The 16784-nt window shown below is 43.3% G+C and overlaps 1 protein-coding gene across 1 annotated transcript in view; it reads left to right on the top strand.

The window, feature by feature from the left end:
• Window positions 1–454: 454 nt before the first annotated feature.
• GAN (gigaxonin) overlaps window positions 455–16784 on the top strand; it is a 33881-nt gene continuing 17551 nt past the window's right edge. Inside the window, exons 1-3 of the mRNA XM_054079074.1 lie at window positions 455–693; window positions 14987–15101; window positions 15956–16306. Of these exons, the coding sequence (XP_053935049.1) occupies window positions 527–693; window positions 14987–15101; window positions 15956–16306 (633 nt within the window). The 5' untranslated portion in view covers window positions 455–526. The remainder of the gene's footprint in view (window positions 694–14986; window positions 15102–15955; window positions 16307–16784) is intronic.

Genomic DNA, 16784 nt, shown 5'->3' with positions numbered 1-16784 from the left:
GCCAGGGCCTCACCACCCTCATAGAGAAGAAATTCCTCCTTGTGTCCAGTCAAAATCTACCCCTCTGCAGTTTATACCCATTGCCCCTCATCCTATCACCACAGGCCTTTGTGAACAGGAGCTTTCTTGTAGTCCCTTCAGGTGCTGGAAGCTCACTATAAGGTCTCCTTGGAGCCTTCTCTTCTCCAGGCTGAACAACCCCAACTCTCTCAGCCTGTGTGCGAAGTGCTCCAGCCCTCTGACCATCCTTGTAGCCCCCTCTGGACCCGTTCCAAGAGCTCCATCTCCTTCTCACGCTGATGATTCCACAACACCACCCCCCCCCACAAACACACCCACAGCGCAGCCTTCGGCCACTCTGTGACTCAGTCCCAGGAGGGGACAGGGCGGTGCTGGCCCCGCCCCTCGGGGGCGAGTGGGCGGTGCCGGGGTGTCGCGGGGCGATGACGTCACGGGCGGGCGGGCGGCCATGGTGTGAGACGGGTGGAGAGCGGCCGGCCCGGCTCGGCTCGGCTCGGCTCGCAGCATGTCGGGCCCGAGCGCCGTGTCGGACCCTCAGCACCCGGCGCGGCTGCTGCGCGCCCTCAGCTCCTTCCGCGAGGAGAGCCGCTTTTGCGACGCGCACCTCGTGCTGGAGGGCGAGGAGATCCCCGTGCAGAAGAATATCCTGGCGGCCGCCAGCCCCTACATCAGGTACAGACGGGCCTGCGGCCGCCGTTACGTAAGGGCCCAGGCTGTCGGGGGCTGGGGGGTCGGCGGGCGGGGGCCCCGGGGCTGTCGGTGTCCCCCGGGGCTGCTGCCAGGCCGCTCTGCAGGTGCCCGGTACCTCCCGGAGCTGTCGGTGTTCGCCGGCCCCGGACATGCCCGGTGCCTCCCGGCTCTCCAGTCCTTGGAGCTGCCCCCGGGGCTGCCCGTGCTCTTCAGTCCTCGGAGCTGCCCCTTCGGAGCTGCCTCGGCCCCCCGGGAACGCGCCTCCTGTCCGTCTGCCCCGCTCCTTCCCCCCTAGTCTGGCGCGGCCGCGTCCTCTGCATTAAAACTGCGGCTGCTGAGTGAGGTCGGGAGGCTGAGCGAGCGGCGCCGCGAACAGTTCTAGCGCTACCGAGTGCCCAGTGTAACCACCCGGTCCGGCGAAGCGAACCCCGGGCAGGGGCAGCGCCCGGTGCCCTCGTGAGCCGCGCAGCGGGGAGGCCTCGGGTCGCGTCCTCCGGGTGTCTCGGGCTCCGGGTGGTCATCACGGATTCTAAAGTGCATCAGCTTTTAAATTAAACCTCGTAGCGGTTCGTCTCCCCAACCTGTGTCCCCTTCTTCCTGTGCAATGGACGTGGAATTGCCGGAGGTTTGGCCGTGCTGGGAGAGCTGGATCTTGGCAGGGCTGCCGGCAGCGAGCTCAGCCTGACAGCGAGGGCTGGGCAGGACAGGCTGTGTCAGCACAGTCGCGGCTCCCGAGCGGTCCCGGGCTCTGCTCTCGGTGAAGCCCATTCATGGGAGGCCTTGCTGCAGCCTCTGGCAGCGGTTCAAGCTTCTCCATCGTGCCCGGTGGTGATGAGTCCAATGACATCAAGTAAGAAGAATATACCCTCCGTAAGAAGGTGTTTATAGTACGTATCTGCGTGTCAGAGAGGGTAAACGAAATGTACAAGTGGTTAATTCCAAAGGGTTTTTATTCTAAAGTCCTGTAATTTGCAGGTAATAAAGACATTAATTTTGTCTTGGCCTGAAAAGCTGGTGCAGACCTTTCAGTGTCCTTTAAAAACAGGATTGTCGTAAGTCTGTAACCATTACATTTTGTAATGGTTGAGCCTTCCTTCCAGGTGTAACTTTCTGTGAAGTTGTACTAAAATCCGCATGTTTGCGCTAGGTGGGGGTGGGCAGTTTGTGTGCTGCTCTCCAAAAATGTGCAACCAGCTTCAGTGTCACATCGTCATCCGCTTTTAGTCAGTATGCTATTTTTGGTGACCATTGTAGTCAACTTTGACATTCTCAAGTACAAAAATAAGCTAAAAATAAATAGAATATGAAGTTGGTAATTAGCTTTTAAATAGGTGTTGATGGTGGACACAAAGAAACAGTTTGCTGCGTGGGTTGAGCTGGCGGGGGAGGAATATAAAATGAAATAAAACTCACAGATAAGGAAGGTCAACAAGAATTTGCAGAAAAGGCACCGTGGAGCCTGTGTACTAATAATAATTTTTCTCACTGCTTGTCTTGGGAAGCAGTTTTGGGAGACTGTGGTGACAGACAAATCAAAGATGTGAAATGGAAATGAGCCATTGATCCAATACTCTTCAAAGCACCTGCATGCTTTTTAGGTTGTTTTTGATGATATTTTAGATGACTGTATGCTTACCTGACATTGACGTCCAGAAGGGTTGCTCTAGGTGGAAAGAGGTCATGTTGTTGGAAAAACTTGTTCTACTATACCAGCAAGATGAGTTTACAGGAAATGTGCAATTCTTTACTGTAACAAAAAGTGCTTAATTATAACATATTTTAAATTATTCTGTGGTGAAGTACCTTTTCACAGAATTTAATCCAAGTATTGCATTTTGTTGTTCATCTCTGAAAAATGTACAGGGGAAACATTAGTTAAGTGTGTATGAGGTGCAAGACTGCCAGACATAACTATATTAGCAACAGAGCTTGTAGTCATTAGAGTTGTGGTTTTTTTAAACTCAAAATTGTTCAGGTTTAAATCCCATGAAAGAACTCATTAGCTATGTGTGAAAGCAGCTTACATGCATTAATATATAAATATGATTAAGTTTTGGGGATTGTTTTTTTAAGCTTACTCATGTTTTTTCTTTGGGCTTACATGTTGCAAAGAATCAAAAATACACGTACGTAGTTTTTGTACGGCACAGTAAGAAACGTATTTCTTTTAGCTACCTTTGCAGAGTCTAATTTTTACCTGCTACCTGTCTCTTCTTTTTGTCACTCCAAGATCTCTTTCTTAGTCCAGCGGGTCTTCACATTGGGTAGGATCGGTCAGGTAGGTTGCCAATGGTGGAGCAATTACATTTCCAGCCAAAAATAATGTTTCAGTGGCTCTTTTTGGAGATAAAAGTAATCTCCAGTCTGTGCCTAATCTATGCAAGTCGTATTTGTTTTGATTTTTGGTTTTTTTTTCCAAATGAAGGGATCAGTTTAAGTTTAAAGAGCTGTTGCAGTACACTCAAGAGTTTTATGTCCTTAGATTTTTTAAGGGTAGACAATTACAAAGCGTGCTCTGGTACCAGAGGCTGATACAGTCTCCAAATACCAGTTGATTTGCGTTGCTTTCATTTGAAAAATTCCAATATAAAGCTCAGAAAAATCCACTAATTAATTTGAGAAGTAAAGCTTGGAAGAGAGATGAATGGATATGTGAAACATACTTAGCAGTGAAACAGTGGAAGCCGGAGTTTGTGTGGTGTTTTATGTATCTGTCTGTGTCATTATGTATTGTGGCTGTGGGCAAGTTGGTGGGCGAGCTCAGAAGCTGTGTAGGGTTTGCATTAATGCTTAGTTTAGGGTGTGAGTAGGAAAAAAAGCAGGCATGGATTTTTTGAGGGGGTGGTTGGGTGTGAGCAGAGTCTGTGTGTGCTGAAGGATTTGTGCAGAGAGGAGCGTTACCTGTTTTTTAGTTTTGCATGGAAGCTGTTTGGCCGACGGGTTATGAGTAGGACACTTGTAAAATTATAGTGGTGTGGCTTCCCTCCAGTTATTTGGCAACTGGATTACCCACGCAGCTCAAGAACAGCAGCTTCACTGGGGAGAGGACAAAAGACGTGAAGGGGATGCAGAAACACATAGAAGTGTTTCTGGTGTCACGGGTCTCATCTGCTGTTCTTGTCCATAGGCTAGCATCTGCACATACAGAAAAAGAAAAAAAAAAAAGCCTGTTTCATGAATAAATTTTCAGTCTGTGGGACCAGTAAGAATTAATTTTTGTGGTAGTTTGATTCTTGAGGTCTTGCCTCAAGTTGCTTGTAGCTCAATGAGGTCTAAGTTGGTTGTGTGAATTCCTACAGAATTGCCTTATGTATATGGGTTTATCTAATCCCTCTGTATGCCCCTGGAGCAAATCCTGGCATTTGCAAAACACAGAAGTCTTCCTGCATATCTCCAACATCTTGTGTTGTGTTCCTGGTCCTGAGAAAAGGAGGATTCCTCGGGAAGAGGCTGCCATAGGACTTAGTGTGGTTTGGCTCAAAGTGTTGTTGCTGTGCATCACGGGGAAGTTGAAGTTGAGCCAGGTTAGATCCTGATTTTCTCTGCTGTAACAAATCGGCCAGAAGCCTGCACTTTTTTAAAGCACTTTTTGTCCTGGCAACTGCCCTAATGTAGATACAATTCTATTGCCCTGGTTTAATTTACTTATTTTGTGAGCCCAGTATAAATTATGGTGGTATAAGAGTGCCTTTACCAGAATAAACCATGCTTGCACTAGTAAGTTTGGCATAAATTGTAGCATATATCTGCAAACCTTTTATAGGATAGGTTTGGTCCAAGTATCCCTGGTATCCTCAGCAGCAGCAGATGTTCTCATCCGAACAGATCTGTCACTGTCTGGCATGAGTGTTCCTGGCCAGCTGAAACTTGCAACTCTTAATGTTTTGTGAGTTTACTGTCTGTATGGCAGGGAGCATGTGGGAGCTACCTTAACAACGGCAGGATTTAAGCTCAGATTCTTAGATGAGTTTAAGGTTGGTACACAGGGACTCTGCTGCTGTAGCTGAAGTCAAACTAAGATGTTTTTGTTACTTCAGCAAGTTTTGTCTTTGGGTTTTGCCCATCAATATGAAAAGATAACAGATAGGGTGTATGTATGCTATGCTGTTCCCCAAGGCTCTTCTAACTTTGTAATGGGCCAGTAACCATGTTTTCATTTGTTTCCAGATGAAGGTAATATAGTCACACCAAAATGAAAATGTGGTATCAAGTTCACATTCTCTTCCATTTACTTGTAAATAGCTGTACTGCTTGTAAATCAATTTTGGTCAGAAATAATGTGACAGCATTTGCATCTTTTTGCTTGTGCTGTTCAGCCTTCTGACATCCCTAAAGCCTCGTAAGACCCTTGCACGGGCCCAACACCGTAACCTTTCTGCCAGTGCCTAAAAAGACTTCTATGGAGATGTGGTGGGACATACCCCACAGTGCTGACCTCCTGTCCTTTCCTCTGCTGGCTGGCACTTGGAGCATTCTGAGTTGTTGTGGAAGCTGTGAGACGACAATCTGCTGAAACACTGTCCTTTTGTGAATGTGTCAGTGAGCATCCTGAGGTGCTGGGGTGAAAAATGGGGTGGGACATCTGTCCTGCACCGCACTGGAAAGGCGTGACCTGGCGGGTTTTGTCACACTTGTTAGACAGCAAATATTGTAGAGCAAGGTGAGGTAGAAGCCAACACGTGCCAGTAGCTTCTGCTGCTTATTTCCTGATACCGATATGTTTTTATTGTCATTTACAGAGAGCTTTTACGGTGATTTAAAAACCTGTTTGGGACCAGTACTGAAGTCACAAATACAAACCACTGCTGAAAGTGGGAGGTATTTGGTTGACAGGACACTGTGACTCCAAGTTTTGGTTTAGCTGAATTGGGCTGTCCATGTGCCAGGGCTTGTCCTCTCTTCACTGGGTGTGCAGGGCAGTGTTGTGCTAACTCCGTTATCAAGGAAGGATCTGAAGCCATGCTGTCTTCAAGGTTTCTTATGAAAAGTTTGTTTCTGGCAGTCTCCTGGGAACTTGATAGGCTGTCCTGGCAATAGGAAATCAGAAACAAATCAGACCAGGATTTGCTGCCAGGCTTTCACAGCTGTTTTTTAAATTAGGCATAACTTTGGTTTTGGTTTTTTTTTTTTTTTTAATGAAACTAAAGTGTCATCTGTGATGTTTTGGTAATAACTGAGTTGTAAAGTCTCTGTAAGTTTGAGAAGTAGTAAATCAAAGTAGTTTCCTTGCCCAGAAACACTCTACCTGGCACAGCCTGGGAGAAGTGCCTGAACGTGTGTTGTGTTTGAATGAGTAGCTGAAGACCAACAGTGATACAGATATGTTAAAAACTTACAGTTTAGAAAGGGATTTACACCAGGCTAAACGTAGAGTTGTTAATTTTATTCCTGCTCCAACAAGCCCCTAAACGTGACCTGAAGGGAGGAAGCAATGAGGCTCTTCCCCAGCTCAAAATAGCAAGAAAATACAGTTGGGCTGCTCCTATGCGTCAGGCAAAGGGAGAACTGGAAATCAGAGCATCTTGTCTACACAGGAGAACTTGGCCTTTCTTTGTATCTGAAGATGTACAGTTTGTCTGCGTGCCTGATGTAAAAGGCAAGTTGGGGTGGAAGGAGGTGTGGCAGGACGGAGCTGCTTGGCACACCTGGGTAGTTTATAGTCTGTAGGTTGCCTTTACACCTGCTTTAATTGCCGTGTTTGGCAAAAACTTTCATTTTTTATTATTAATTTTTCTTGCATGCTTTAAAATGTATTTTGTGGCTGAAACAGGGCTGTTCTGAAGGTGCCCATGTGTCTGGAGAAAGGTCTGGGGTTGATGAGTGGAATTCTTGATTTGTATTTTGGTTTTTGTTTTTTCTCTCTGAACCTGTTCTGTTTGCATTGATCTCTCCTGCACCTACAAAGGAACTTCCGCCTCATGTGGGCTGACAAATAGGAAAAGTAACTAATGTTTCTAAAGGATTTATTTCTTCACTCTCTGTTCAGACCTCGTACTTCATGTTGTACAAAGCTTTCTCTCTGTCCTGGTACTGAGTACCAACATAGCGTTACCTATGCATAGGGGAGTCTCCTGCCTCCTGTTTGTCTCATGTATCATATCTATGCCACTGGTTAACATTTCCAAGAAAGCAACAAAAAAATCACTGTTACGGACATCTCCAAAATCACTTGTTGCCTATTAAGGAAGTACGTTCTTAATACCACGTAGTTACTCTGGTTTGTGTCCTCAGGCACACCGGTTTACATCTCCTCTGTGACTTTAAGCTGCCTAGTACAGCTCTTGTTATTATTTATGGCTACAGTTAGTACTCTGAATTGCAGACTCTTGGCTTTTCCTTCTTGTACTGGTGAAATCCACGCTCCTAGTTCCTTTTTCCTCTTGGCAGTGTCATCACTTTCTGCGATAGTCTTGCAGACCTCTATTTTCCAGGTCTCCCTGTGTCTGGAGTTCTGCTGTCTCCCTGTTTGGATTACTAGAGACACACTCAATACTCAGCATTGCATTTCTTAAATATATTTATTGTTAAGTTTAGCAACATGGCTATGGTACTATACTTGTTCCTTCTGGAAAAGGATTTTAAACAAGCTTAAAAGCAGAGTTAATTTGAAAGAAGACTCGTTTTCAAGTAAGATAAAGCTCGTTCTTGATTTAAAGCTGTATTTGAACTGCTGTTCAGTAGAAAGCTAATTTTCAGTGATGTTGAAAATCTTCACTGAAGTTTTTCACTGAAAATCACATGAATCATCTGTTTAGTGCGTGAACTTGTATAATGTGTAGCACAAAAATGGCACGAGTGTGTTACAGATTTAGCTTCTTGAGGAGATGCTTTGAGTGTTCTATGTGAGCTAAGCTGCTGCCTGTTGAGGAATAAAGATTAGATATTTTTTCCCCACCTTTTAAAAAAACAAGAAAGAAAGAACTCAAACCCACCTTTCTAGATCCAGTGACAGATATTTCCAATACAGGAAGGTACACAATAGATCTGTGCTTCCTGTGAGAAGATCTGATCATCTTGCTGCTGGACCATGTCTGCTCAGCTGCATGCGAAGTGCATGGCACAAACCATCAGAGCCTAGCAGCCAGCTCATCTACTTTCCTTGTGCTTGGCTTGCTTGTAAGCTCAGCTGGCACAGTCACTTGTTTCTTTTCCAAGTTAGCTAAAATAAGCTAAAGTCAGATGAAATGGCAGGTACTTCCTGCTGCTGAGAAGCTCCAAGAGTCCATTCTGGGGCTTGTGTTTGTTAAGCGTGTGTTCTGTCGTCTTTGGGCTAACTCGCATGTTCAGGCAAGTGCTAGTTGAGAGTAGATTTCCAGTTGAGATTACAGTTGAGATGAACTCAGTGTAGTAACAGTAACTTCAGATTTTCAGAGTAAACAAGCTCTTCATTGAGTGAAGCCCATGAGCCCTGTACTTCTCCCCTGGGCTGCTGCTGAAGGGATTGCTTTGTTTTCTTCCTTATGGTGAAGGACTTACATTTTCACCTGACTTAATATTTTCATCTATTGGAAAGTTTATTCCTAGTTGTTTCCCTTAGACCAAGCAAAGCGGCTTATGCAGATTTTTGTGCTGAGCTGTTAGGCGGACTCCTTTGCCTTTAGACCTGAAGTTGCAGTTACAGATAATCTTAAGAGGAGAGACATACGAGAGGCATAGCCAAAATCATCTGAGAGCTGGCACCCTTTGCAGGGTGTGGTGAAGGCAGTCTTTCATGTGTGCTGCTAAAGGCCAGGGTGCGACCTCAAAGAAAACCTTCTGATTTGGTTGTAAAATATCTTTTTGGAGGATGGCGATGGGTGGAGTGAACTGCTGCATCATGCTTTTCTGTGTGACCTGTTTAATAATGTGATTATTAAGGTTATTTACACGCAGAGAGACCAGCCTTCATGGGAGAAAATGTTGCAGGGATAAAGGCAGGCAAATGAAGAAACTTTGCCATTAAAATGGTCAATCGTAAGTAGGACATAATTAAACATGGAGAGCCTGTACTTGAAAGAGTCAAGCCTACATAAGGAAGCCCAGGTCAGGAGGAGGCTAAAATGACCTTATGTTCACATGAAAAGCAGAATTTTAAAGTTTTCTCCTTACTCAGGCAAAATCTCAAAGTACTTGCTTGTCATTTTTAGGACTGACTCATCCTTGTGAGCATGTTTCAGGTTTGGTGCGTGTCTTTGCTAGAAACCTCTGTTGGAGATATAACTTCATTTTAAAATGCTAATGCTCTCTGGAGAATGCCCAAACGCGGGCATAGGTGAAGGATATATCATCAAACTCCAGTTTTATTACTCCTTGTTTTGGAAGGATGGCTTTGCTACTCTAACACTAAGGTTTGCTGGGGTGGCAATATTGGTGAAGCTTGTGCAGAGCAGCCCTTATGGTTTACCTGGAGCAAAATCATTAGTTTAGAAAGACGGCTCCTTTCAAAAAGCAAAGTGTTTCCCTCCTGCCTCCTGCAGTGCTGTTCCCGACACCCGGCTACAGCTCTGAAAGTAGGTCAGCAGAATGCATTGCTTGCAGTGTGGTGATGGGAGTACAGGTAAGAAGTGTTGTGTTGCAAAGCATCAAAACCAAAGCATCTGTCTTTTGTTTCCCAGATTTTCTGATTGTTGGTTACTGTCAGTATCACAAACCTGCCGGAAGTGGATGTGGTCCAGAGCATTCTCACTTAGAAAGGCAAAGCCTTTGCAGACAGTTGTTTTTTTTACCTGTTTAGATACCCATATACCAGTGCTTTAAGGATTAAAGCATTCTGGGAGTTATACCTTTCTCTTTGTAACTTACGTCACTGTTGTGGAAATACATGGTTTATCTTTTCATAATAGTTCACAAATAAGGCTGAGATTCTAAAGATAAAAGTATTCCCACTGAATTATGTGTGATTCAGGAAAGCAGCTTTATTGGTGGCGGCTGAATTGTTTGGTTTGGCTTTCATTTTGATTGTTGTTTTTTTGTTTGCTTGGGGTTTTTAAAGTTATTCTTCCCTCTCCTGTAAACTGAAAAGTTGGGAGTATGACTGTTTTTCTTTGGGTTTTTTCAGTTCTAATGCAAGGCAAGTTGGGAGATCCATCTTAATTTTAACAAGAACTGTGGACAGTCTTAGATTATCTGTTGGGGTTTTTTAAAATTGAATCTGGTTTATGTCGTTAGATGTGAGTTGTGACTCCTAGCAATATCAGCATTTCTTCTTTATTCATTTTAACTATTCACGTTGCTTGTATTGTTGCTTACATATACAGAAGAGGTACTGGATTTTTTTTTCCTCCTTCTACCTTAGGTAGTGTCATTTGAGATGACTCATTAGGATTGTATTCTTTAAGTGATGTGGAAGAGCAGATTCTAAATTTGTCACACAGACACAGGACATCAAAACACAGCATAAACCCAGTTGTTCTTGCATCAATTCCTCAAGGTGCAGCATGTGCCAAGCAGTTTTCCTCACCAGATACTAGGAGTTGGGGTGAATGCTATGTATTTATAGAACACTACTTGTGTTACTGGCAGCAATTTTGGCTTACAATGATGATAGTCTTAATTAAAAAATGGAAAACTTTCTTTTGAAATATGTATGGAGTTAAGCTGCTCAAAATTAAATTACTTAAGAAAACAGGATGAAGAAGTTGCCTTGTTTTGTTTCCACCAGCTCCTTATGCGTATCAGCTGTGCTCTGCACCCAGCTAATGGCTGTTCTGGTTGGTGTGTGTGTATGAGGGTGTTCCTTCTAAATCTTTATATTCTGGTCTTTCATCTGAATTAAGGAAAACTGAGGCAGCCTTTTCTGCTGTGGTTTGGCAACTTAGAGTCCTTTTAAAATAATTAAAAATGTTGTCTGGAGTAGGAAGCGCTTATACGCATGTGTTGGAAGCAGCTGTGCTGCTGCTGAGCATGTCTCTGCACCTTGGATGCTGATTTCAGCTTCCAGCTTTCTGCCACATAAATCATGGGCTGAATAAATCACTGTGAGGAAGAGCATGGCGGAAAGAAAGCATCCTTCCCAGGATACCCTTCCTTAGTCCAGCTGATAGAGATCCCCACCCGAGGAGAAGCAATACTGGACCCTGAGAACTATTGACCTGCCAGCCTCACCTCTGTGCCTGGGAAGATCATGGAACAGATCCTCCTAGAAGCTATGCTAAAGCGCATGGAGGACAGGGAGGTGATTAATGGCAGCCAGCATGGCTTCACCAGGGGCAAGTCTTGTCTGACCAACTTGGTGGCTTTCTATGATGGGGTAAACACAGCAGTGGACATGGGTAAACCAATGGATGTGATCTATCTAGATTTCTGTAAAGCCTTTGACACAGTCCCCCACAACATCCTTCTCTCTAAATTGGAGAGATATGGATTTGATGGGTGGACATTACAGCGCATGAGAAACTGTTTGGATGGTCATATTCAAAGAGTAGTGGTCAATGGCTCAAAGTCCAGATGGAGACCTGTGACAGGTGGTGTCCCTCAGGGCTCCATACTGGGACTGGTGCTGTTTAACAACTTTATCAATGATATTGACAGCGAGATTGAGTGCACCCTCAGCAGGTTTGCAGATGACACCAAACTGAGTGGCGTAGTTGCCACACCGAAAGGATGTCATCCTGGACAGACTGGAAAAGTGGGCCTCTGAGAACCTCATGAGGTTCAACAAGGCTGAGTGTAAGGTCCTGCACCTGGGTCGCAGCAATCCTTGCTTTCGGTACACGATGGGAGGTGATGTGATTGAGAGCAGTCCTGCAGAGAAGGACTTGGGCTGCTGGTCGATGAGAAGCTTGACATGAGCCAGTAATGTGCGCTTGCAGCCCAGAAGGCCAACCGTATCCTGGGCTGCATCAAAAGAAGCGTGGCCAGCAGGGTGAGGGAAGTGATTCTGCCCCTCTATTCCTCTCTTGTGAGACCTCATCTGGAATACTGTGTCCAGTTCTGGAATCCTCAATGTGAGAAGCATATGGAGTTGTTGGAACAAGTCCAGAGAAGAGCTACAAAGATGATTGTAGGGCTGGAGCACCTTTCCTATGAGAACAGGCTGAGAGAGTTGAGCTTGTTCAGCCTGGAGAGGAGAAGGCTCAGAGGAGACCTTATAGCAACCTTCCGGTACCTGAAGGGGGCCTACAAGAAAGCTGGAGAGGGGATATTCATAAAGGCTTGTGGGGACCGGGTATAAACTGGAAAGGGGCAGATTTAGGCTAGATATTAGTTGTGGCTGTCTCATCCTTGGAGGTGTTCAAGGCCAGGTTGGATGGGGCCTTGGGCAGCCTGGTTTAGTGGGAAGTGTCCCTGCCCATGGTGGGGGGGTTGGAACTGGATGATCTTTATGGTCCCTTCCAACCCTATCTATATTCTATCTGATACTATGATACCAACAGATTAGATACCCTCTGCTTAAGCTTAGCAGGAAACACTTTTCTAAAGAGAAATTTGGTGGAGGACCAGGGCTAAGTATTTTACACCATGCTATCTGCTCTGTCTTTCTGAACTGGGAACAAAGGTGTTTTGAAACTCTCATTCCGTCTGTTGCATGTGTTATGACAAGAGTGCCCAGACCTCAGTTTGCAAGCAAGGTGTAGGTGCAGGTAAGAACTGATGCTGGATGATGCAAGGTGAGGCATGGCTCCTTGCCTTCTGCTTACATACCTCCTACTTTTTTCTCATCCTTCAGCTTTTTTCCACATTAGACTCAGAACTTTATCTGAAACTCTTCCAGCCCCAGACTTGGTTATAATGTGTCTTTGCATCAGTTTTTTCCTTGCCTGGGCCAAACAGCCAGCAGCCATCATGTATACTTGATTTGAGCGACAAGAAGTACTTCCAGCTGCTATTTGGGAATGGTTATGATGTCTTAGCTCAGAAATCTTTGTACCAAAATAACCTAGTAGTTTATTAACTGACAAATAAAAATTGTGTAACAGATAACTACAGCTTCTCAGGACGCATGAGAGGAGCAAAGCTTAGTCTGAATTAGGGTGCATTTGTGTAAGGTGTAGACATATGAGTATCTATAACTTGGAAACCAATTGATTTGTTCTCAAGATTACTTTTCTGCTTTGAGTTTGTGTTTTGGGCTTGCATCGGTGCTTGGTTTGTTTCTATTCAGGTTAACAACTGTTGATGCCTGAAGTAGTACACAGTAATTAGAACATCTAGCCTGATAAGACCCAAAACCTCTGAACAATACTTTCTTGTTACTAGGAGGTGTCAGTATTAAGTCCACGCAAGAGGTGATTTAGCTTGGGTGTGAACAGGTGATGCTAAGATGAAAGTTAATGATAAGGAGCACTAGGCCTTTCCCTAATTTCCCCATTAGTGCTGGTGTGCAACAGTGTGTTGCACACACTTTGAGTTTATTCTGTGCCTGACATCTGTTTTAAGTCTCACGTGTGTTGGACTACCCAGGTTCTGTGTAGGTATTTGACCACACCAACTGCTCATGGGTATTTGATACACATGAAACACTGATACCATATGACTGTCTCTCTGTTCTGGTGAAGGAAGCCAGACCTGCAAACCTTAATGTATTTTATGTTAAACTAAAAGAAAACAGTTTCATATCAGGAAACAAGATGTAGTTTTCGTTGCAAACCAAGAAACCCAAAACTTGAGTGTAGTCGACATAATTAAAATTGAGGTAGTTTGGATAGGCTTGAAAATGAGTGTAAAGAAGCCTCGATACTGGCATAGGGTTGAAAACACATGTTCCTCTGTGTATTTGCGGATGGCATGAGTTGGGATGCATGTTTTACAGGATTGCTTAAGCTCTGTATTTGGTTTAGAAGTTTTCAACTAACAATTTGCAGATCAATGTCTGCTATTGCAGCACATGCTTTGTTGGAAATCATGTAGGGTTATTTTTTCTAATCTCCTTCCAAGTGTTAGGAAGTAAATGATTTCCTAATCCATATTATATTGTTATTTTTATTATTTGTATTATAACTTATGCTAGGTGCTGCAGAAGCACAGAATGAAGCAACTCTGCTCCAGAGCTTGTACAGCCGTGCGTACGCATCACAGCAGCATTATCTCCCAGAGTGTTCTGCTCGCTGACAATGGGTCTCTTATGGCACAGAAAAACAATACGAAGACAAAAGCACAAATATAATTAACTTCAGGGCTAAAATAATCATCCTTATTCACACTTAAAAATATCTCCTTATAGGCTGAGATTTTATTTGATGTCAGTTACATCTTATTTTGTGAGGAACTGATTTATTCTGATATGAGTACCTGAAGCAACTCTTAAGCTAAGTCCTGTTTATGGATTTACTTAGTATGAGTGTGGGTAGCAGAACACTGACACTTTCAGCTGGGCAAAGCCACAGCTTGTTACATTAAGAAAGTAATTATTTATAAGAATATATTCAAATGAATATAAAAATGTAATTTTTATTTTCTGCACTGTAATATATATACAGAGGCAGTGAAACAAATTTTCTGGTCTTTATACAATGTCTTCATTGTTGCCTAAAATATGGAAAAAAATATATTCAAGCTGGTCTTTTAGCTCTTGTGGCTGTTTTCATTTGACTGGTGGACACTGCTCCCTTTTGAAGTTGTCTTTCCTGGAAGAAGCGTTTGCACTAACAGATAATGGAAAGCAAAGCTGTGTCATCTTTTCCCTCAATCTCCCTCTGTTCTGTTCAAAGGCACATCAAAATGTTCCTGGTATATTTAAAGAAATTGCTCATAAGTGAAGTGTCCGCTGATGCAGATGAATATTTAAAGCTTGTCTGAACAGCACATGGGCTATTTCCTTACGACTGTGAGCACATAGTTTGGTACAGCCAGGCATAGCATTAGGCTGATAACATCATAAACTACACAAAATGGTAACGCAATCCAAATATTTGTGCTGCCAGCATTTATTCTGATTGCATCTCCTCAGTGTAATTTTTTTCTTGGTAAACTTCTTTTGTTTGGGTCTTTTTTCCACCTTTATCAAAGCAGATTTTTGTGTTTCATGTGTTAGCAAAGCTGTTGCTCTGTTTGAAAAAATTCACTCTGAACCTCAATGCTTGTGATGAATGAGCTGGGAAAAATTAGTTTGACTCTGCTATGGGTAGTTTGCAAGGCTCATGTATTTGTTCAATTTGCAAATGTGGTGAGCAGTATTAGAGACCATACAGAAATCCTTCTCATGCTAATTCAAGAGGCAGTTTTCACGCCGTATTGCAAGGTTTTAACAACTCTGTTATACCTCAGGTGATCCATAAATAGTGTTTGTTTCCTCAGAAAACTGAGAGCAAGCAATGCCCAGGTTGTGAGCTTTCTGTTTTGTTTTCTCTTCTCTTAGAACAAAACTGAATTATAATCCTCCAAAGGATGATGGCTCAACATACAAGATTGAACTTGAAGGGATATCTGTTGATATCATGAAAGAGATACTAGATTACATCTTCAGTGGGCAGGTATGGTATTAATAGAAACTAGGCATAAATTGGACTATTTAGCAAAATAATCTGGGTATTGCTATCCTGAAAGATAAACCTGTCGAGGCATAAAGATCTGTGATAAAACTTACACAAAGCAACATATATCGTTCTGGGGCTCTGCATGGAAAGTAGAGGCAGTGGACTCTGTAGGACTTGTCTCTACTCTTCTTGTGCAGTGAGGGAGGACTCCAGAAGAGTCAATGTCAAATATTTGTATTAAAATTTGTGGTTACTGTCAGTAACCTACTTCTAAAACACGCAGTCTTTGACAACTCTTAACAGAGAACTGGTTTGATAGCAGTAGAGATTGAGGCTGCATCATTGACTGTTGCAGTGAATCAGGCATCCTCCCTTCCTGACCCTCATGCCCAGCTCTCCAGCCTCTTGCTGCTGACAGGAGGCCCCTTTGGATCTTTGTGCCAGTAGCCTTAGCAGGAATTAAAGTTGGTGTGCCTGGTTTGGAACCAGATTGAGACTGCTGAATGAATTTAAGCAGAAAAAAGAAAAGGTAGATGTGTCTTGAAATTCTCTTCTGGGCATACATTTTAAAAGTTTGTTTATTACAGCAAAACTCAAACTGGGTTCCCAGATTAGATGACCAATTGTATGGTTACTTCAGGCACAAAATTCTTCTTGACATCTTCTGTCAGCAAAAGTCTTTCCATCTGTGTGTTAATTTATAAATGTGTAGTAGTCATGTCAATTTCTCATAGTTTTTACATTGCCGTTAATATTCCATTTTCAGCTACTGAGAATCACTGTGATGAACACGGACATGTCATGAAAGAGATGAGTGATAGTAGCTATAACTTCTGAATTAATTCTTGCAGATCAGGCTAAATGAAGAAACTATCCAAGATGTGGTACAGGCTGCTGATCTCCTGTTGCTTACAGACTTAAAAACTCTCTGCTGTGAGTTTTTAGAAGGTTGCATAGCTGCTGAGAACTGTATCGGTATCCGGGACTTTGCACTGCACTATTGTTTGCATCATGTTCACTACCTTGCCTCGGAGTATCTGGAAACTCACTTTCGAGATGTCAGCAGCACAGAGGAATTCTTGGAACTGACACCTCAAAAACTGAAAGAAGTGCTGTCGATGGAGAAGCTCAATGTTGGAAATGAAAGATATGTCTTTGAAGCGGTCATTAGGTGGATTTCTCACGATTCAGAATCGAGAAAGGTCAGGACATCTAAATGTTTATATTTTTAATGTGTTCCGAATCAGTGTGTGTGTTCTAATCAGTGGGAACTTAAATAGACATGTTTCTTGCAAGGCTAATCTTAATCAGAATTAGTTAAATTTTGCCTGAAAGGCAGATGGTGGGGTTGCAGTAGAAGGGTGGAAATTGTGTTGATGATGTATCATCCACTACCTTTATTATTTAGTAGATATTAGGAAAAAAAAAGGTACCTTTCTGGCATTTGACGATACAATCTTGTCTCGCTACAGAGAAAGCAAGTAGCATGTTTGTAGTGAAACTTTGAAGACTTCCTGCATTTTCTTAATAACATTGTGTTGTGAATTTTGTTATTACTTCCAAATACCAAAAATACTCTTCTAAGATTTTTGATGAATATGGAAGTATCTGTATGTACTAGTTCCTTAATGCTGTTCTGTAAAGCCTGGGGGATTTTCTGGCATTTATCTCTTTTTATAG

Source organism: Cuculus canorus, chromosome 13, assembly GCF_017976375.1.
Source record: "Cuculus canorus isolate bCucCan1 chromosome 13, bCucCan1.pri, whole genome shotgun sequence".
NCBI lineage: Eukaryota > Metazoa > Chordata > Aves > Cuculiformes > Cuculidae > Cuculus > Cuculus canorus.
This window is presented reverse-complemented; position numbering and strand designations above follow the sequence as displayed.